The 23,895-nt window shown below is 36.0% G+C and overlaps 1 protein-coding gene across 7 annotated transcripts in view; it reads right to left on the bottom strand.

Annotated features, from left to right (window-relative positions):
• Positions 1-23,895, bottom strand: part of LOC126293306 (glutamate-gated chloride channel) — a 1,510,688-nt gene that overhangs the window by 53,500 nt on the left and 1,433,293 nt on the right. For 3 of the 7 annotated variants that reach the window (XM_049986443.1, XM_049986446.1, XM_049986442.1), the window contains one exon: positions 5,459-5,518. The exons of 1 other annotated variant lie outside the window; for it this stretch is intronic. In XM_049986443.1, coding sequence (XP_049842400.1) covers positions 5,459-5,518 — 60 coding nt within the window. Of the gene's footprint in view, positions 1-1,155; positions 1,189-5,458; positions 5,519-23,895 lie in introns of all 7 variants that reach the window. 3 more of the 7 variants (XM_049986444.1, XM_049986447.1, XM_049986445.1) reach the window with 2 other exon arrangements.

Here is a 23,895-nt window from a genome sequence, read left to right as displayed (position 1 = left end):
GAAAACTTGATCCAAAAATATGTGCCATGCTGTGATGATTATAACTTCGGAATTAGTAGTAAGTTGAGTGTGTTTCACTCTTCTTCCACTGTACATCCACTTTATCTATCTCTTCTTTATGCAAGTGCACAAATAAGCTTTCATCCCCACTGCTGATGTGCTGTTGCCTTCAGCACAATACTCACACCATTATAAAAAAAGATCAGAATGTCAGTGAGACCACACAGCTAACTACACTATAAACTACTCCTAACAACAAACTGTCATAATTAACAACAGAAAGCAACACCTATTACTTACCCAATGCCTCTCCAAAATGAAAGAAAAAATTAAAAAGAAAAGAAAAGACAAAAAATATAGAACAACAGGTACTCTAAAAGCAGGGAAAGCGTTGATGAAGAATGAGAAGAGCCACGATGTACAGATGTACGCACAATTTTGCAAAGAGGAGGCTATTACATGTAGCATACCATTCACCATTCTTAGCAGAGGTCAGGGGCTGTAAATGGCTACAAGGGAGGGAATTGCAACATCACATTTGATGCATACATTCAATCTATTTTTTTAATGTTATAATGTTTCTTAATGTTATAATTGGAGGGGGTGGATTATCAAATATGTGTATGATGTTTTCTAATGCATTGAATGAGAGTAAATACAAGTTAAACAACTACATTTAGAAGCAGCAAAGGAAGAGTTATCTGGCAGCAACATACGGGAAAGGGGTCAACGTCTTTAAATGTTTTGGAATGAAATAGTCTGTCTTCAGCTCTCCAGAAGAAACTCTAGATTTGAGAGACCTCAGAATTCTCTCATTATGTCATTGTGTTGCACCTGGCTATACACCCATTTCCTCTGCAGTGAGCCCAGCTGACTTGTGTGTGTGAGACAATGAATAGCCCTTCGGTGTGTTCTGTTTCTTAATGTACACTACATAATATTGCAAGCCGTTCTCTACATTAGTTTAACTAAATGCAGTTACAATACTGTACTACGCCGCTCCAAAATCGATTAGACACCGACAAATACATGTAGTTGTTTATCAAATTACGAATGCCGTGCTTGATAAGACAACAGAAGATGAATGCTGTGGCAAAGACAGTTCTATTAGAAGCAGTTAAAAAGAATGGGAAAGAGATGTGTACTGTAACTCACCCATCGGATGAAGCTGTGACGTAGCTGGCAAACCTAAACAAAAGTAAACATAAGAGCTAGCTTTCAGATCAAACATACATTATAGTCAATTATCTGATGAACAAACATCCAAAAGTTAGCCCTAATGTTTATTTTTATATCTGTTTGCTGGTCTTGCCACAACTCTATCAAATGAGGGAGACTTTTTTTCACATTTGCAGCCTGAATGACAACAACATTGTCGATTTCCAATCTACTTAGCAATACAGTTTCTGTAGCAGTTATTTACTGCATCATCCATGAGATTTTCTGACACTCAACTATGAAATGCAGTGGGCTATACAGCATGACATTATACTTCATGTTTTCAAAGAAAATATTTTGCTGAAAATGAAAATGCATCATCTCAAGTCCCTACAGGAGTTATGACTGAAGACAGACATTTGTTTTGCAGTGCCACTTAGGATCTTAAGACTAGTTCCAAGATATTAAGTGGGCCAGAAAAGGTTTCATTGAGCACTCCTCTGGATTTAAAATACTGATCCAGAATATGAAATATGACAGCAGTTCAAGAGTTAAATGAGAAGCAATTACAGTGTTAAATAAAGTACAGCATTTTGAGACAAGATGAAATGAACACATTTTCTTTGTACAGGAGCACGTCACAAAACAAATTTTTGGGTGGATTGACTATGTTCAGCAAGACATAACACCAGCTGAAGTAAATACAAAGTTAATGAAATTTCTTCATTGTGGCATGCAAATGTCGAATTGCGCCATCATTTGGAGTCCGTACTGAACTGCATGTTGCCCTGTAACTGACTGGGGGGGAATGAATTCATAGATCAGAGGAAGGAAAGCAGAAACCACCTCCAATAGGAGCATGGCCAGAAAAGTAGTGTTTTGTTAACCATCCTTTAACTTGATGATAGTTTTGCCATTATGTGCATTCAACATTGAACCCTGTTTTTCACAATGTTCAAAGTAAGCAGTTAGAATTAATTATAGGAGTAGAGGGCAATCTTTTCACATGACTGGTGACAGAGACTGAAACTTCCATTACATACAAACAGCATATTATTCGAACAATGTCTTGTGTGAGATGAGTGCATGAATAATATCAACCATTCACTGATGCAAAACAGGAACTATTCTATTACATCATCAGTTATGCAGAAAACTGAATACACTAGACATTTTTTGATGCAGTCAGATATTATGTATGAAACAGAAAAAAATTGACATATATCTTCAATTCCTCTAAAATCTGTTACTTGGAGTTAACTTTAATGTCCATAGAATACACTCATCAACAAAATTCCATCCATGTTCCTACACAAAACTTTATAACAAGAAACATTTTTAAGTAAAAAGCTAATAATTTTCAATTAAGAATAATAATACTTAAAATATATACACATCCTTGAAAGCCAGTGTGACCCTGACATTGATGAAATATCTCTTTACAAATACATGTATGACAACATTTGACAGGTAGTAGCAGTTTTCTGCATCAGACATAAGCTGTGAAGGTAGTTGATGGGCTAAGAGTAACCAAAGTACTATTGACCTATCTTATTCAGCTGAAACAGTCTTTACATGAAATTTGCTCTTTTTGTGCACTGTGCTGCCTTCTTTAACTTTTAAATGTAATCAGTTATTGACTGACATAACTTTTCAAACATTTTCAGTACAATGATGTGCATCCTAAATTTTTGTGTAAATGAGAAAATAAAAATTTCTCCTGATTACTATACCATACTATGAATATTTTTCTTACAACACCCCACCAATTTATAAATTTGCATTCCAAGTAAAAGGGGGGTCTGAAACAGGTAATAACAAGACACAATGTAGCTCATGGTGAGTGGAATGCAGTAGCAGTTTCCAAGAAGACTAGTAAAATGAGAACTACCAACTCCATATGAGCATAATGCACAAACCTGAAAAAGAATATATATGAAGTTCCCTCCCAGACCTTGAAACTTGTTTCTTGAATTAAGCAGACAGCTGCAGATACTGCACTCAACTGTAAGTTAGTATTTGTGAACCACCAGGAAAAGCAGACAGGCCTCACTTTTACAACCAATATATGCCTATGATACTCATATGAAGGTCTTCCGGCTAATGTAACATAAGACATGTTACCAAAACCTATTGAAACTCTTAAAATCAGATATACTTGTTGCTCTTCATTAAGTACTTTGTTCTTTCATATGACTAATTATTATGAACATTTCAACTGCACTATCTATAGTGGAAAAATCTATTTTGTTCTATTGAATAATTTTAATTTGAAAATCATGTAACAAAGAACTTCACATTAAAGACCGACCAAATTAGAGCAAAGTCATGAAAATGTTGGAAGCAGCTTTTTGCCTACAATTATAGAAACAGTTGAGTTCAATGAATAGATTTGTGAAAATAAGGAACACACAGAAATGAGAAACTTCAATATATCAGTCACTGGCAATAACACTGAAACAGTTACAGATACTACACTCAGCAGCTGCACATAAATAAAAGGAAACTTTCTGTAAAAAGTGCTAGGAGATATAATTTAACTTAAGAAGTTCTCATCCATGCTTTGAGCAAACATAATAAATCAAAGGATAGTCAAATTACATCCAAAAACACTTTTCAATAAGAAAACATGATACATCATGACAATATAAACTGTCAAGATAACGAGAAGACACTGACAACCTAGAATATAAAGTGCAACTCTTAACTGAGTGAGGCCGCTTTGACATATGGAAGAAAGATTCATTTAACACAGGTCAAAAGAGCAGCTATCCAATTCTACACTAAAATGATGTAAGGTATGTGAAGTACAAACATCTGTGCAACTGTGATTTTTCAAAACTAAGTGCTAAGTTATGAAGTTAAAACAAATTCAGAGGCCTGGTTGAAAACAGAAAAATGTACCTCTTACTTCAGTGTGGTGGACTGAATGGTGAGAGAGAAAATTTGATGTCTTTTACGAATGAAATTAGAAGAATTAATGGAACCTCAGTCATTCAATATCTTCAAAATATGGTATAAAAGGATAAACTTACGGTGCCAAACATACTTAAGGTGCAGCAGAAAACTTCTATGATGGAATTAAAAAAATTCCACTATACAAAACAACTGTGTCTGAATGCAAATCTGATGACAGCTATGGGTTGGGTAATATAATCATCTACACAGAACCAAAAGTAAAATGATGGCAGTAAAATGAAGTTCCTTAGAATTAAAAGCTACATTAATGGAAAAAAAAATCGCAGTGAGACAGTAAGAAAGTATCTGTGATTAAACTATGCATTGGTGTTTAGATATTCATAATCTTTTGAGATATGGAGAAGAAACGTATCCCAGATAGATCCCAGATGGGGAAGGGAGTGATGGAGCAATGAAAAGTTGACTGGGTCTGGAGCCTCAGCAGAGGTGGTGTGGAAAATAACAAGGAATACCAAGTATATGATGACAGGAAGAGGCACTATGTGATGCAACCACACAAATGAAAATAATTACAGCCACAGTAGTACAATTGGAATTATCATGTTAGTACTGTTACAGTTATGATGTTAAACATCCCACTTTAGAAGCATAGTAAATACAGCTGGCTGTGAAGATCTGAGCATTTTCATAATTATCACACTTTCTCTCAATTTGTTACATTGTATAAATGTTACTCACTGTAAAATGTGACCATACACATCTTCCTGTATTTCAGAATGTTTCATTCATTCAGTAGGCACTGATTTTTTATCTATCAAATGACCTTTTGTAATGCAAATATTTCAGAATTTGGCAACATTCTCATGTCAATTGTCATTGCAGCTGGAAAAAATACAAAGACCCTTCCAAAACTGTCATAAATTCAAGAGTGGAACTGTATGACTACCACTGACCTTAGAGCTGCAGTGAATTTTAAGACAAAGTTACAGCTAATAAAAATGCTAATTAATTTTGCACTGCTTTCTATTGAACTGACAGAAAGTTAAAGAGCACTCAAAAATGCTCCCCACTCGTCTCAGCAAACCTCAAGAGAAAACAACCCGTCGGATATATAACTAATCCCGTTTGCTCTATTATGTGTAAGCATCTCTGCGTGTCAAAACAGCACTGAAGCCAGAGAGAAGCGACGCACAAAGGCACAGTGTGAAGTGAAGAGTAAAGCATGTAGCTACTACACACAGGACTGGAAACATGCACAACAGAAGTACTGAAAAAATAACAAACAAAAAACAAAGAAAAAGTTGCGATGCGTTGCGATGCGCTTTTTGTCTGTCTCTCTTTCTCTTTTTCATGTTTGTCGGCTACCAACCGAATGCTCTACCTGTCTTACCAGCGGAGTGGCCATAATTATGCCAATTCGGCTGAGAACTGCTGGCAGTCGCTGGAACAAGGACAGAGAGAACCAAACACGTGACACACACAAAACCGTGGCTGCAGAACACACATGAATGAAAAGTGTTGAGATCATAGGGTTGCCAACACTACGAGGTGGCAAAATTTTAAGGTCAACATGCTTTTCTCAGCAGCAAAATTTAACAAGAATATTTTGTAATGATTTTGCAAGCAATGCTGTTGCGGAACGAGAGAAGGAAAACAAGTCTGCTAGCATATACAGTGACAGCTATCGTATTCTAGTTAAAGTTACCTGCAGCTCTTGTGTGATATCAAAAACTGCTTGTCTTGTGAAGCAAAGAGTGGTGAACAGTTAAAAGAGAAGTGGGCTACCACCATTCTTGTGCTTAGACAGTGCAACATTATGACAGAAAACCTGAGTTGTTGGCAACCCTATTTAAATTTTCATCGGGCACATAAAGAATAAGTTTTATAAAATTTGTGCAAAGTGCTCACAAAATCATTTGCTTATTTGACGACACAAGGCCTGTGAATGTGTGTGTCCCACAAACAGAATAGTGACACACAAGCTTCTGTATGTGAATATGTGGCTGTTTTATCACGTCACTGAAGCTAGCACACACAAAGACACACACACACAATACTGATGGCAACACTTGCGTCTATTCAAAGTTTATGTATTGTAGTATACTTATTGTGTTGCTAACAATTTACGATTATTACACTCAAGCTAAGAAATAACATTTATTTTTCCACTATATATTCAAACCAAGAAAGTTTATGTGCTGTAGTATACTAATTGTGTTGCTGACAATTTACGATTATTACACTCAGGCTAAGAAACAACATTTATTTTTCCACTACATATTCGAACCAAGGGTATAAAATAATTATAATTGTAAAATGTGTATACTTCATCTAAAGCACATAACGAACTTCAGCTTTTGGGACACTTTTTCACTGTCATTAAATTTAACTAGATTTTTCGTGTAGATTATTATGAAATATGTGTATCATATGAAAAACACTGCTACATGGCTATCAATATAATGATATGATATGGAAAATCATAAGCAAAAGGCTGGTAAATTGGTTCTTATGCACGAATTTCAGAACAATGATGCAAACAGGAAAAGCAGTTTAATTTTTTACTCTACACCCAGAGAAAGAACCTTGTTGACAGAAAGTGTGCAGAATAGAAGAATGACTGATAAATGTACTCTTATACTGGCTTCTTGACTACTATAGGTACAAATAAAATAAGTATATGACAATGAAAGAAGCAAATAATCATAATAAATATAGGTCCTGAAACTGATGATTTTCCCAATATGACGAATGCACAAGGGCAACCATGCTAAAATTTTGACTGTCTAAAACTATATTTATTCTAAAAACAAAGATGATGTGACTTATCAAACAAAAGCACTGGCAGGTCGATAGACACACAAACAAACACAAACATACACACAAAATTCAAGCTTTAGCAACCAACGGTTGCTTCTTCAGGAAAGAGGGAAGGAGAGGGAAAGACAAAAGGATGTGGGTTTTAAGGGAGAGGGTAAGGAGCCACTCCAATCCCGGGAGTGGAAACATTTACCTTAAGGGGGAAAAAGGACAGGTACACACACACACACACACACACACACACACACACACACACACACACATACACATACACAGACACAAGCAGACATTTGTAAAGGCGCCTTTACAAATGTCTGCTTGTGTCTGTGTATGTGCAGATGGATATGTGTGTGTGTGTGTGCGAGTGTATACCTGTCCTTTTTCCCCCTTAAGGTAAATGTTTCCGCTCCCGGGATTGGAGTGACTCCTTACCCTCTCCCTTAAAACCCACATTCTTTCGTCTTTCCCTCTCCTTCCCTCTTTCCTGAAGAAGCAACCGTTGGTTGCAAAAGCTTGAATTCTGTGTGTTTGTTTGTGTTTGTTTGTGTGTCTATCGACCTGCCAGTGCTTTTGTTTGGTAAGTCACATCATCTTTGTTTTTAGATATATTTTTCCCATGTGGAATGTTTCACTACATTTATTCTGCAACACTGCAAGTGAGGTGTAAAATACAAAGTGATACACTGCCCTCGTTTGATTTTTGTATCATTCCAGATACCTAAGTAATGGCAAATAGCATTTCGACGGTAAGAGTACTCGTCACAGCTTGCCAGTACCATCTCCTCACAGATCCTGACTTCAGCCTGACGGATTCTTTTGTGTGGGGATATTTAAAGGCTTTGCTGTATTGCAGCTACACTGATAGTGTCAATGAACTATGGGAATGCATTGTGGACGGTTGTCAACACATTTGCAACACAAATGGGATTTTTGAACATGTATGGACATCAATGAGAAGACACGCTGAAGCCTGCCTTCACACAACAGTGGCAAACTGGAACACTTGCTGTAAGGTGTGTGACCTCAAGTGCATATTTGCAGTCTGGACCTTTGGGGACTCTATCATAAGGTGTCCATGTACTCAGCCATAATACGTCATATTGAGGAAACCACAGATTTCCAGACTTTGTGTTTATTAAGATTATTTTGCTTTTTCGTTCTCCTCTATTCACCCCTGTATAAACATACCTCTAGCTATATATGACCTCATGATCTAGTTAGACAGCATTACAGTAAAAGTCAGTTTATAGGCTTTACTTTTTGATTATGCAAACTGAGTAATATCATCTAGTAAATAACCTTTCTTTAATTCATATTTCAGTTTTTGTTTATGGTAGCTGGACCTCCATTGGAGTGCCAGTGACTAACATGCAGTCACCAAACATAAAAATTATAATTACTTTGTTGCCTTCCAACAATCAGTGAGGCAGTGTAGAAGATGAGAAACAAAGGAACTCTTTAACTTGTGCTACTAAGCAACACAGTGTATAATGCTGACTAATTTCAAATTGTGTACATACTTGTCATTAATTTTCCATTCTTATGCAAGAAATCAGATACTTTCTGACAATTTAGAAAGGGTCTCAGCTATGGGCCCAAAGTAGCAGTTGCTCTGGCAGTAATGCTATTAGATAATGAAAAACCATCAGAATCTACAGCAGCTGAAGAAAAATGAATTTCATGTATTGATCCAAAGTTGTAAAAAAGCAAGTGAAGTGTTTTGTTCACTTACAGACAAAACAGTGGCACAGTTCCTGAATTAGTACGTATGTGCAAGTGCAAGTGCCAAAGAGCTATTGAAAAAACATTCTTGGTAACAATCACATTCAAAATGCACAAGAAGATGGAAGAGGAGCTATACAAACAGAACCCGTGTCTAATAGCATGAGCTGTGTAAGCATTCCTCCTATCACTCTTAACTTCATTCTCAGTTGCTTACTTATTATTTAGTTGATATTTTGAAAAACAGTTGTTTCTGCACATGTGGCTGTTTTACACATCATGAAAACATGAGGAAGGGCATGCTATGCAATAACAATATTGTGTAAAGTTGATAATTAGACTTGTTGTAGAAGCTCGTTCACAGTCATAGGGATTCTTATACACACTAATAATAAAAAATAAGTGATGCACAATGAAGGAGTTATGCTGATTGGTCACAAATTGATATTAATCAAGGTACTGACAGAAAACACAAAACTGTAAAATTTGGCATCTGAAGGGTGAATGTCTGCTGCTGCAGCACGATTTCACCATGCAGCTGACAAAGATAGTAACAGGGGACAAGTCAATAAAAGGGCATAAAGTCCTTGTGAATGCCATTCTGTGTACTCAGTTGATAAGTAACTATGGCTCACGGACAGGCCCAAGAGTACTATGATGTCAGCATCTGAGAGACGATTTGTAGTTGAGCTCAAAGAAGCCAATTGGAGTACCTAGTAAATTGCTTGACATTTGAGTAGGCGTGATGCCACATTTGACAATGTTGATAGGAATGGGTGAACTACACCCAAACACAGCATCAAGAATGAAGCAGTCGACCCAGTGAGATGACAGAAGTGAGGACTGAGTGTCATCAAAGAGCACTCACAGCTTTGATTCATCACTGTCATCATTCTGGCATGCAACCGGTGGTTCAGTAAGCACAATGGACTGTTGTCTACCGTACAGTCTGATGACTAGGTGTTATGGTCTAGGGTGCCATTTCTTTTCACACTAGGATATCTTTGGTCATCGTCTATGGCATCCTTACAGCACAATGGTATGTCAATGACATTCTACACACAATTTTCTTGCCCTTCATGGGAAGCTGTCTTGGGTTTATATTTCAGCAAAATAATGCCCGCCCAGATGTGGTGACCACTTGCCTTTGTGCTTGCCAAACCCTACCTTGACCAGCAAGGTCAACGGATCTCTCTGCAGATGAGAATGTTTGGAGCCTTATGGGTGGGGCCCTTGAACCAGTCCAGGATTTTCATGGTTTAAGGTGCCAATAGGATGGAATTTGGCATGATATCCCTCAGGAGGATGTCCAATAATTCTATCAATCAATGCCAAGCCAAATAACTGCTTGCACAAGGGCCAGAGGTGATCCAACTTGTTATTGATTTGCTCAATTTGTCAAGCTGTTTCTCTCAAATAAATCATCCAGTTTTTGAAAAATTGTAGTCATTTGTTTGTTTGTACATGTAGAGCACATCTACCTATTCCCATCCCCCTTTTTTTGAAGATAAGTTTACTCTCTAGTGGCATTTGTGGTTAAAAACAGGAATGAATTAAGGTAGAACTGCAAAATTTATAATTACAATACTAGAAGCAGAAATAATTTCCATATAGATTATGTGTGGCCATCAGACTGGAGCTTTATATTTCTATGGAAAAGTCTATACAATATAACACACTGCCAGTAGACATCAGACAGGAAATTGAAAATCACCAGATATTCAAATATAAAGTAAAAGAGTGCCTCATTAGCTACTCCTTCCACAATTTACCAGAATATTTTGACTCAGTGATGTTGATTTTGCGTATTATGGCTTTAGACAGAATTTGACTTTGCCAGTATACAGACAGCTGATAGTGACCTGTGTAAAATCACATAACTGCTTAATCTGAAGTATCAGGTAAAAGTAGCAACTGAACTGTGGCTTTTCAGTTTTGCTATTTTTCTCCAGATATACGTGTACATGGGTAAAGTAATCTAGAAATAATTCCCATGACTATCAGTATAAGCAGATCAGCACTACACATTCAGATGTTTTTTTACTGGCTTTGCTCATAGTAACCAATTTCACAGGAAAACTGAAAGAAGGCCCAAAGAGTATTCACACAGAATAAAACAAATATGTTGCCAAGTTGGCCAAGGTAGACATGTGCAAGTACTTACAAACAAGCTGTACATTAGATAGATATGTAATTCAATTTTGCATCAGATAAAGTGAAAATCATCAGAGTCATAAAATAATTTACAGAACCACATGTAAGAGGACATGATTTCAATACCAGAACAAAACTGACTTCATTAAGGTTAAACACAATGATCATAGTGAAGTCGTTTTTGTTGGTTTCAAAATCATGGCCTGTTATACATGATTCTATAGATATTTTATTACCCTGACGATTTTCAATTTATCGAATGGAAAGCTAATTGCATATGTACCTAGTGGATGGCATTTTTTTAAGTACTCCACATGTTTACCTTGATCAACTTGACAACTTATTTGTTTTATCCTGTGTCTGCATCTTCTGCTTGTTTTTTGTTGCTATAGCCTTCCTGTATATATGGCTGCTGTGAGTGAAACCACAACAAGCAGTTCTTCAAATTATCAACAGTTGTATGTGTCACCTCATTAAAGAAACTTGCATCAGCTATCCTTGTATAGCTTGCCTTTTTCCACATCCATGATGGCTATCCTTCATGACAGGATTTATTGAACTAGATGTGTGAATTATACGAATGCTTGTTCACATTTTCTGGCACTGAAGTGAAGAAACTTATCTGCACAGATATCTGCTTTTAGTAAGTACCATTTTCAAGGCTGTTGCAGTAAAAATGAATATGGATTACTAACATCTGTCAATGCACATATTTTATTTCTAAAACACACAGACTTTCTTCACCATAAGACCATACACAAGTATCAATCACAAACACATTAATTTTCCATATTACCCTTTTTACGGATGCTTAGCAACTGTGATCACATATAGATCCATCAGTGTCTTCCAGTACATACATTTAAAGACTAAATGACACAACATGTGGCATCACATTTATCTTACATATAATTTTGAGCTCTTAGGAAGTAACAACAGCTTAATGCAAAAACTGGTGTAAGATATGTCTTCAGCCACTGATTATTGGACATAGCACACAAAAATGATGGAGGCTGCAAATCTGAGCTTCTATCGATTTGAGAGTCTTCTTTAGTGACTCTGCAGAAAAGCTTGTGTACCTAATGCTGAACTTTAAAAAATGTAATAGATAAAGTATACATGTGACAGAAGAAGAACATCCATTTACCAGCTGTTGAAACAGGAAAACCTGGAGCACAGATGAAACACACACAAATTTAAAAATACTACTTCTGTCATTTGGAATTTTCCAAAATTCTTTCATCAGGATAAAGACAGACAGCAGATAAAGGTTAGGGCACATATCTAGATGTTGGAGGATAGGTAAAGTCACTCATAATACTGGATCAGCAAGGACTTAAAGATACAGTGAATGAGAGGAAAGGAGCACTGATTCACATAGATTCATTCATTCTTTTGTTAAATTACTGTGTCAGTCCTTCTGCAGTTGTTCTTGCAGGAACAGCTGGTATGTGGACAGAAATCTTCAGAGTTCCAATTTTTAAATAAGTAATTTTTTAAAAGTGTTTATCATCAATTTATTTTGTGAAGCAATATTCTTTTAAATGCAATAAACTACATAGTGTCATGCACTTAAAAAGGTTCACTGCAACCTACATAGCCTCTGCTTTTAGCCTTTATAGAAAAATGAGAGAGGCAAGACCAATGTGAAAGGATGCCAATGAAACTGATTACTACTACATACCATAAATGATGACTTAAATCTATAGTAATGTCTGTGATGTCATATGAATAATAATAAAATTTGCTAACACTTAATTTTCTTAAATATTTTTTGAAAGATTTTCAGTTAAACAGAATATAAGATTTTACATTACCTAGAAGAAAGTGGCAAATATTTGAAAGCTGTAACTGAAATTGAATGTAATGCACAGGAACAAAAAGGTGTCAGAGATGTGAGATTATAAACGGTGACTACCAATACAGCTACTTTTCAATACAGTAGTAGAAAGGATACATTGATAAATCTCTAATTTATGAGTGCATTCTTCATTAAAAGTTTCATTGGCTCCATTTCATAATTGCATGCAGAGATCATAAAACATTAAATTCGTGCAAAAGAAGACACCAGTAAAATTTCTGTGTCACAATAATGTTGCTTTCCTTCACAACACTACAGCAAATGGCAGAATGTTGCTTTAATTTTAAGTGATCTGCACATTGTGCAGACTTTTCTTCTGCATTAACATTAACATTGCAGAAAGATGAGTAAGTGCTCTGTTACAATGAGGCAGAATTTAATGCAAATTGGAAAGTTTTTCCTGTTGTTTTTGTTCAAACAGCTACACTTTTTTCATACTCAAATGATAGCTTTCCTGTCACAGGTAGCAGGAAAAATTTCATTCTTCTTATATAATAAGTAGAATACTTAACATACAGCACAGTGCTAAGACTGATAGCTGGACTGTACAATTTTCATGTAAGTGACAGTAACTACGTGCACGCCAACAGTCCAGAAAGTTCAACAGTGTAGCACAAACTTGTGCACAGAAAGAAGTAACAGTTTTACAAAATTAACAACAAAGGACGCAGGTATACCAAACGAATACTGAAGTTTTTTCACATGAAAAAAGTAATTCTGAAAAAAAAAAAACTTGTCTGATGTTTCTGACTTAATTTTACCTTCCAGAAAAATCAGAATTATCAACACCCTTCCTTTTGAGTAAATTGAAATTCCACTATTGCACATATTTAAAATTTTCTCTGTATTTCCCAGTACTTTCTTCCTTTACTTCGCAAACTATTTCAAATACAATACAAATTTTTAGTAACCACAACTAGTGATAAGTTTGCTACCTTTTATTTCAGTTTTACTTATGTTAGGATTTTGAGTCATAAGCATCATCAATAGGCATTAGCAAGTATACAACAAAGAACATAAGTATACACTGATTTTTGTAATGGTAGTGGTGTCATGATATGTGCTGAAGATTGACATAAAATGTCTAGTTTGTTACAGAAGCACAATGTGCCTTTGGAAGAATATTACTTCATGCAAAGAATATTGTAATTTTTTTTTACAAGAAACTGCTTTAACAATAAAGGGTTAGATGAGTCTGTTGATCAAACACATTTCCAAAGTATTTCTGTGATAGATCTAGTAATAAGAAAGTAAACATAACATGGTTTCCTACTACTCAGGAATAGATAGTTATTTCAGATCGATGTATATCAAGCATACAACTCTTCTGACTGAGGTTTACTTGGAATAATATTAGAGAGTTCCAAATAATAATGCAAAGAAACGATCCAGTTTCAACAAGTGTGGTCTACACTTTGGTAATGCTCCAATCAATATTACAGAGGAACAGTACTAAATTCACAAATATAAATGAAAGTAATTTCATTTCATAAAGCTTAAAAGTATAAAAATGCATTTGCCAGATATGAAAGATATGCATGTATTTCATGCAATGCAGCATAGGCCTGCAAGATGCCAAGCACTGGCTCTTACTGAAAATGTTTTTAATGGTGGGTTTCTTACGTGAGTATCACGACTGCGCAGCCTTTTGCATTTCTGTTGCATGAAAGTTTTAACATAACATGTTGAAATTATGCAATGTTGCAACCAATTAACTAGTTGTGTATGAAGTGGTAAGAAATCGATCATTGAAATTAAATGTGTAAATGCAATAGCAGCACTGAATGCTATTAAAAACCAGTTAAAAATCTGAACAAATTCAAACCTTGATAACTGCCTGTGGACACTAAATCCTCATAATTATCACACATGAACACAAAATAACTAAAAACTGTCCCTCTGAAGGGAACAGAATGGATTTGGATGAAAGATACACCACAGGCATATCCATTTAAAAAAGAGTTTAAAGGAATCTGTTAAGGTGTAGCATCCAGGTTATCCATTGACCTTTTTTTTTATTTATCAAAATAAGGTCTAGTTGAAGATAGTGTAGTCTATAGATTTAACAATAAAAAACAACCTTTTTAACTGAGATGTTCAGTTTGATGTTATTCATAATCTTTGCTTTTGTTTTGTAGTGCAATGCAATCATACTGCAGTAAAACAAAAGTTGTAAAATCCCATCAGTAGCCTCTGTTTTTGAGGCATAACTGTAGTGAAAGATTAAAATGCTATTTACATAGTGGACAGTAAATAATAATTTTGCCACACTGAAGCATATAATTCCACTCTTGTAGTGTTCTCCTGATAACTCCACCCACCAAGAGTATCCTCCTGTTTTATACATTCATATATTTTCATGCAGGTACACTGTATTAAATAGTTTTAAAGATCTTTCTAGATCCCAGTATCTATTTCAGAACATAAAAATACAAACAGAATGCCCATTTGACAGAAAAGAGAAAGATAAGAATAATTTTTCCTTTGGCCATACTGCTGCAGGAGAAATTACTATGTTTATCTATCATTAGCAGTTAAATTTTCTTCGGTCTCTACTACCATGATAAAAAGGAGAATATAAAGGTTGAAGAAAGAGTGGGCTTGCAGAATTGATGGGCAAGAATGATTACTTTTAATTCTGTAAGTAACTAAAACATAATTTTTAATGGATAAGAGTAAGTCAGCAATTAAGTTACAAGGGTTGAACAGAAAGTAACGCACCACATTTTTTTCAACAATTCTTTATTGAACATAATGACAATTACACATATGAAAGAATGGTGTTTTATCTACACAGCCTATTTTTCCACATATCTCCAACCCATTTTATGGCCTTCCTCCAGTGCGAAACAAGGGCATGTATGCCCTGTCGGACCAATCCTTGTCCTGATGGTGGAGCCAATGCTTCACTGTGTGAATCACCTCCTCATCATCTTCAAAATGTCTTCCACGAATGGCCCAAACAAGTGAAGATCGAGGGGGCTAGGTCAGGCTGGTGAGGTGGATGGGGTAACTCTGTCTAACCCTCTTTTGCAAAGTGTTCAGCAGTCCTCAGACTGGTGAGGGGTCAAGTGTTACTGTGTTACAGCAAAACATTTCCTGGGTAGTTGTAGTGCTAAAGTCACCAGAACCATGTCTTGAGTTTTGTTAATGTGTTGACACATATTTCTGAATTAATGGTGCCGCCTCTTGGCATCACATCAATGAGAATCACACCTTCACAGCCCCAGAGCACAGTGATCATGATCTTTGTAGTCGAAGCAGGAAACCTGTGAAAGTTACGCAAGCATTGTGCATGAAACACATTTCAAGGACTTTCAACTGCTGGTTGTGAGTATGCAATATGGTGTTTGCATGAACGATGGAAAAAGCAGAAAGGCACTGCGAATAAGGTAGAAGAAGAAAATTTATTGATGCAAACAAGCATGAAAGAGATCAATGTAAATGTTGTGACCAAAAACTGTGCCGAAGTGTTCACCAAAAATACAAAATGATTCCCACATTGTGAACTCCAATAATAGCAAATTGTTTGAGCTTTCAGACAGCTATGGTCATGGACTTGCAAGTAAGCTAAAAGAAACAACTAAAACATAATTTGTGGTATAGTGAAATGGGGAGCCCCACTTGGCGAAATTAAAAAAAAATGACTGCATCCACAGAGGTAAAAACTCTGCATGATAAAGACTTTCTCGTACTTTTGGGAGGCGCAAACAATGTCTACAAAAATGAAACAGCGAGTGCAATGCGTGATCTTAAACAGTGTCTGAGAAACCTCACTCACACAAACATAGTAATGGTCAATATTCCACATTGCTATGATCTTGTAAGATGATCATGTGTTAATAAGGAAATAGAAAGTGCCAACAATCAGTTTGCAAAAAATCTGCAGACATTTTAAAAATGTGGTATGTGTTGATATAAGCACTACTGGACATAGACTCCACACGCAACACGGACTTCACCTGAATGGCTTGGGGAAAGAATATCTGGCAAATCTTTGATAACCAAGGAAATAAAAAAACTGCAAAAAAAAAAAAAAAAAAATTCAACACCAAAATGATAATTGCATTGCCATCACCAGACTCAATAATGAAAGCACTTCAAAAGAAGGTAAAAGCATTTGAACCATCAGCACCAGCAAAGCACGTAAAAAAAGACGAAGTGTCAACAGAAAGAACAGTGGACAGCGATTTTAATGACAAGAGAACTACAGTTCCTCACCATCCAAATATTATTTTAGAGAAAAACGAGAGACTCCAAGTTAACAAGAAAACACAATAGTAGTGGCAGAACCGACATTTGAAATGTCAGAAACAGCATCACCATCAACAATAACAACAACAACAGAAATGGCTGTATTAAGTACATTAGCAGCAGCACCAATTGCAGTGATAAGCAACTTGCCACAGCCCAATGCACATTTACACCCTGAGAGGTGCAGGAAACCTGTCATTCTTAAGGATTTTTGGTATTTCTCCAGAACACGAGAACGAATATGACAGCTCAAAGTGTAAATAAAATTGTGGCCAGTTCTCACCCTAGTCACATGCATATTTTATGTCTAAATATTCAGTGCCTTATATTAAAAACAAAGATTCCAAGACCTACCAAGCGGGAAAGTGCCAGCAGACAGGCACAACAAAACAACACACAAACACACACAAAATTTCTAGCTTTCGCAACCAATGGTTGCTTCTTCAGGGCCTGAAGAAGCAACCGTTGGTTGCAAAAGCTAGAAATTTTGTGTGTGTTTGTGTGTTGTTTTGTTGTGCCTGTCTGCTGGCACTTTCCCGCTTGGTAGGTCTTGGAATCTTTGTTTTTAATATATTTTTCCCATGTGGAAGTTTCTTTCTATTTTATTCAGTGCCTTAGAAATAAATCACTAGAACTTGAGCTAGTAAATCACTAGATCTCAAGATAGCAATGAACAGAGCAAACACTGACTGCATGTGCATCATGGAGCATTGGTGCAGAACTTTTGAACTGTTGTTGTTGTTGATGTTGTGGTCTTCAGTCCTGAGACTGATTTGATGCACCTCTCCATGCTACTCTATCCTGTGCAAGTTTCTTCATCTCCCAGTACCTACTGCAACCTACATCCTTCTGAATCTGCTTAGTGTATTCATCTCTTGGTTGCCCTCTACGATTTTTAACCTCCACGCTGCCCTCCAATACTAAATGGTGATCCCTTGATGCCTCAGAACATGTCCTACCAACAGATCCCTTCTTCTGGTCAAGTTGTGCCACAAACTTCTCTTCTCCGCAATCCTATTCTATACTTCCTCATTAGTTATGTGATCTACCCATCTAATCTTCAGCATTCTTCTGTAGCACCACATTTCGAAAGCTTCTATTCTCTTCTTGTCCAAACTATTTATCGTCCATGTTTCACTTCCATACATGGCTACACTCCATACAAATACTTTCAGAAATGACTTCCCGACACTTAAATCTATACTCGATGTTAACAAATTTCTCTTCTTCAGAAATGCTTTCCTTGCCATTGCCAGTCTACATTTTATATCTTCCCTACTTCGACCATCATCAGTTATTTTGCTCCCCAAATAGCAGAACTCCTTTACTACCTTAAGTGTCTCATTTCCTAATCTAATTCCCTCAGCATCACCTGACTTAATTCGACAACATTCCATTATCCTCATTTTGCTTTTGCTGATGTTCATCTTATATTCTCCTTTCAAGACACTGTCCATTTCATTCAACTGCTCTTCCAAGTCCTTCGCTGACTCTGACAGAATTACAATGTCATCCGCGAACCTCAAAGTTTTATTTCTTCTCCATGGATTTCAATACCTATTCCGAATTTTTCTTTTGTTTCCTTTACTGCTTGCTCAATATACAGATTGAATAACATCGGGGAGAAGCTACAACCCTGTCTCACTCCCTTCCCAACCACTGCTTCCCTTTCATGTCCCTCGACTCTTATAAGTGCCATCTGGTTTCTGTACAAATTGTAAATAGCCTTTCGCTCCCAGTATTTGACCCCTGCCACCTTTAGACTCTTGAACTAAGTATCATTAATATTCATCCATATAAGTCGGCAAGTTAGAATTGTAGAAAAAAAATGCCAAAAACAGAGGTGTATATATCTTTACTAAATCAAGTATCAGGTACAAAATAAGGTGTGAAGCTGAATTACTGAGTGTGGAAAATCATTTTGAAGCAGCAGCAATATAGTTGTATGAAATACAGGGAAAAGCTGTAGTTATAGCAATATTCAGAGCACCTACTGGGGATATTGACATATTCTTTAATAATAATAAAAAAAATACTGCTTCACATTCTTTTTACTGAAAGAGTCACTGTAGTCATCTGTTGGGATTTCAACATAAATCTTATGAATGAATGTAGGCTAAAAAATCAATTCCTAAATCTATTATGTATTTTCAATCTGTTTCCACACATACAAGAACCCACAAGAATAACATATAATACAAACAGTCTTATAGATTATTTATTTTCAAATCTACAACCCACCGAAGTAGAAGTAACAAATACTGATTTGAGATTATCAGACCATAATGCTCTTGTCCTCAAAATTCCTTCAATGTCACTGCAAGGGAAAACAGTACTTCATGTATAAAAGAAAATTTTCCATTGAAAACTGTGTAGAATTTACAAATATCCTGACTAGTGAGTCCTGGGCAGAAGTGCTGTCCCTAACAAATACGAATGATGCTTATAACACTTTTTTTTTTCAATTTTCATGGGATATTTTGAAATGTGCTTTCCAAAGAAACTGTCAAGAATCAAATCACATCACATCACAATACAAAGCCAAGTTCTTGGATCAAAGTTGGCACCAAAACTTCTTGTGGAACTCTAAAAAGACTAAATTCAAAATTGAAGACGTCTATAGATCCACAGTTCATAGAATACGTTAAGAATTACAAGAGGGTATATCAAAAAGTAACTGCCAAGGCAAAATTTATGAGTAATGACAACTTAATAAGACAGTCTGATAACAAATCAAAAGCCTCACAGGGTATTGTGAAGACTGAAACAGGAAAGAGATGCGAAGACCAGGATATCATTCTCAAAAACACAGAAAATGTCAATATTAAAAAACAAGATTTGCCAAATTACATCAACAATTATTCAAAAATGCAACAATTTCATTAAGATTGAAATTTACAAACCAAGAAAAACATGAATTTCCAAAAGCTGCTTGTAGCACGAGGTCACATCCAACAGATGAACATGAAGTGTTCAAAGTAATTAAATCCTTGAAACCTAAAATGTTAGCAGGAGTGGATGAGGTGCCTGTTTATATCATAACAATGACAGCTGCAAAAATCACAAGGCCCTTGGCATACATAGCCAACTTACCATTTAGTAAAGGAGTGTTTCCAGAAAGGATGAAAATGTCAAAAGTGAAACCTTATTCAAAACGGCGACAAGCGTAAGGTAGAAAACTATCGGCCAATATCCCTCCTTCCAACATTTACAAAATAATAGAAAGATTAATGAAGTACAGAATCAACACATATCTAAATGACCATAAGTTACTAAACAGAAATCAGCATGGTTTCCAGGCAGGTAAAAATACAGAAACAGCAGTAATGTGCTGCACTGAAGAAATAATCAAAACTCTAGAAAAAGACAACAGGATAGTAGGAATAAATTTACATCTCTCCAAAGCATTTGACATTCTTTTACAAAAACTGGAAGCATTAGGTATTCATCGGACAGAGAAAAAGTGGTTTGAATCATACCTACAAAGCAGAACACAGATTTTAGGGGTGATGTCAGATTACTCCAACCACAAAATAAATTTAGTATCAGATGGGGAAAAGTGGAAATAGGAGTGCTGCAAGGCAGTATTCTATGTCCCTTATTGTTCCTTGTCTACATAAATGACTTTCACACCTCAGATGGGTTTGCAGATGACACTAGTGTGACAATAGGTGCACCAAAGCAAATGCTGCAAACAACTACTGATCAAATGATAAAGAATGTCTACACTTGGTTCAATGCAAATAAAACAAATTATATAAAGTTTGGGAAAATATGTCAAAATGTAAATCTTGATCTGTTGTTGGGTAACAAGGCCACAGGCAGAGTGGCATCAACAAAATTGCTGGGGATTCACGTAGATGAAAATCTTAATTTTAATGATCATGTAATGAAACTTGTATAGAAACTTGACTCAGATTGTATTGCTCTTAGAATTATTGGAAATGTTTGTACTGCAGAGGGTGCAAAATGGTATATTTTGGCTATTTTCAGTCTCTTGGAATATACAGAGTAATATTTTAGGGTTCCTCCGCTTGCTGTTTCAAACAAATCTTACTGTTATAGAAAAGGGCTAACCAAATAATAACACACAGTCATCCACTGATACAATGCAAACCCTTATTCAACAAGCTTAAAGTTCTAACACCTTCCTTATACATATACAAATGTGTTTAAAATGTTAGGGTCCACCTTGCAGATTTTCAGACAAATGCAGACTTGCATAACTACAATACTCGAAATAGCACAGCACTCCATACTCAGTGAACAAAAAGAACACACACACCAAGGCATGTGAGCCATATGGGTACAAAACTGTACAACATGCTGCTGGCCAATACCAAAAAGTTAGAAGATGAAAACGGATTTAAAGTAGAATTTAAAGAAATTCTACTTAAACAATGTTTTTACTCGGTAAATGACTATTTAGGCCAATAAATAATTCTGGTAATGTTTACATTAAGGCAAAACCGAAAACACTGTCTTTCAGCCCCTAAAGTTTCTACTAATTTTTTTAATCTGATGGACAGCTGTTGACTGTGGTAAAATCTTTACTGAATTATTGCAGTGAATATAAGGGCTTACTGTTTAGGGAAGACAAAAGTAAAGCCTTAGGGCAAACAGACTGTGCAGTTACAATACTGTTAGTATACATGTATAAGAAGTTGTACTGTGTCTTGTATGACCAAGTATTATTCTTTGTACAGTTTTTTGTACAATTTTGTAGTATTATTCTTTGTACTACTTATTGTAAAATTTTGTATGTTCCTTTTGCACAGATTGTTTTCCATAAATTTACATGTACTTTTGGACAACATCCCTACAATATTTATTGTCTATGGATGGATAAATAAATAAAAAGTAAATAAAGCAGTTACTTTGAATTTTTTCTTCTGTGGGGAGTGGGAATGGTGCCGTTCCATCAATGGTCATTTTGTTTCGGGCTCAAAATGTTGAACCCAGGTTTCATCACCTGTCACAATTTGGGACGATAAGGCCCCTCAGTTTCAAAATGTTGCAACAAACAAGACAAAGGTTTTTCCTGTGTGAGTTGTGATCCACCGTTGGATACCATGGGACCAATCTTGCATACACTTTTGAATATCCAAGACTCTAGATAATTGCATACACATGTTCTTTGCTGATCGACAGATGCAGCATCAACTGCTGAGTCGTAATACGTCTGTCCACATGAATGAGAACATCAGCTCGCTGCAACATGTCAGGTGCGACAGCCATTAATGACCTCCCCAACCACTGCAAATCATGGAGATTTGCCAAACCGCCTCCTGATGACCTTACTCTCCGGGCCAAGCGACTAACTGTACTTCTGCCGACAGCAGATGCTCCAAAGGATTTGTGAATATTACAGACAATTTCTGTCTCTGCAGTAAGAAATTCAATGATGGCATGTTGCTTGTAATGTACATCACCTACAGATGCCATTTGAAACTGTCCTGCAGCTATGCTACCTATCGGATATGACGGGAACTTGGTGCGCATACTCAGGAGACTTCAGATAATATATATGTACATTTTGCATTTGTAGAATTGTTTTCAGCTTAGAAAAAAATGTGGTGCATTACTTTCTGGGCAACCTTTGTATAACAAGACTTGGGGAGCTACAGAGTTGAATTTCACTAGGTAGCAGTAGCAGGCTGATGAGAGTCTTTGACAATTATCACAAAACAACTTTTATAACAGAAAAACTCAGTTTTGTGGTTTTTTATGGTACTCACTGACAATATCACAGGCACTGAAGAATCTAAAACAGAGTAACAAGACTTGTTTTAAAAGTAAACATGATTTTCCATAGTTACTCAAGTCAATGCACCAGCAGGCTTATACTCTGGTGAGGTGGCAGAAGACCTCTATGAAGAGTTACTGTTACTGATAAATGACAACAAATCACACTACAAGATGATGCTGGAATAATTTAATGTGAAAGTCAGACAAAAACTACAGAAGAATGTTTCTTCTGTGGAAAAGTTTTGTTGCTATAACATCAATGGCTGAGGTAACACACTAAAAGTATTTTCCAATAACAACATGCTTATCCTTAACACAACACAATAGAAGAAAGCAAACAGAAAATAGGTTGGCAATGACCATATGAAACTAAAAATGACACAGACAATATTTTATCAAACATCTGTGACAATCTTAAACCATTTCAGAACTGAAGTGGTCACAGACTACTAAGATGCAAACAAAATAAAGGTAAAATACTAGGTGAAAAAAAGAAATTTCAACAGGAAAGACGCCAAATGAAAGAAGTCAAAGGAAGAAAGTAGATTACAGAAATTTGTTTAAGAATAAGCAAATACCTCATATAAAATTAACAACAAGGACAGCATCTTAAGGTTGTGAAGACTGATAAAAGGGGCATTTATTGAATGATGGCATTTATGCAAACACAAAATGCAATTTAAGGTTAGGGAGAATAAATAAAATTTTAAAGGTTGCCCATGACTTAGTAATTCTGTCTGTGACAGCAAAGACTGAGAAGATCAGTGGAATAGAATGAATAATGCCCTTGAAAAGATGTTGCAGGATGAACATAAATAAGAGTAAAATTCAAGAGTGTAGCTGAATTAAGTCAGGTGATGCTGAGGGAATTGGATTGCGGAAAAAGAGATGCTGAAAGTACAGACAAGTTTTTATATTTTCATACCAAAATAATTATTCGTGGCAAAAGTAAAAATGAGAGAAATTGCAGACTGGCAACAGCAGGAAAAGTATTTCTGAAAAAAGGAAATGTTAAACATTTTTAGAAGGCAACTGAAGGGTTAATTTTTCTGTGCAACACATATATGAAACACATTACTCATAAGCAGAAATCAGGTCATAGTTAATTCTGTATCAGATCTCTTCATTTATGATGGTTGCCCAGAAGGCAATGTACCCCTTTTTTTCTTAGCCAAAAACATGCGAAACATATGTTATTATTTGAAGTCTCCTGAGTGGGTGCACCAGGTGTCTGTCACTTACAACAAGTAGCTGCATGA

Source organism: Schistocerca gregaria, chromosome 10 (genome assembly GCF_023897955.1).
Source record: "Schistocerca gregaria isolate iqSchGreg1 chromosome 10, iqSchGreg1.2, whole genome shotgun sequence".
In the NCBI taxonomy this organism is placed as follows: domain Eukaryota; kingdom Metazoa; phylum Arthropoda; class Insecta; order Orthoptera; family Acrididae; genus Schistocerca; species Schistocerca gregaria.
Note: the sequence above shows the minus strand (reverse complement) of the source record. Positions and strands in the feature narration are given on the sequence as shown.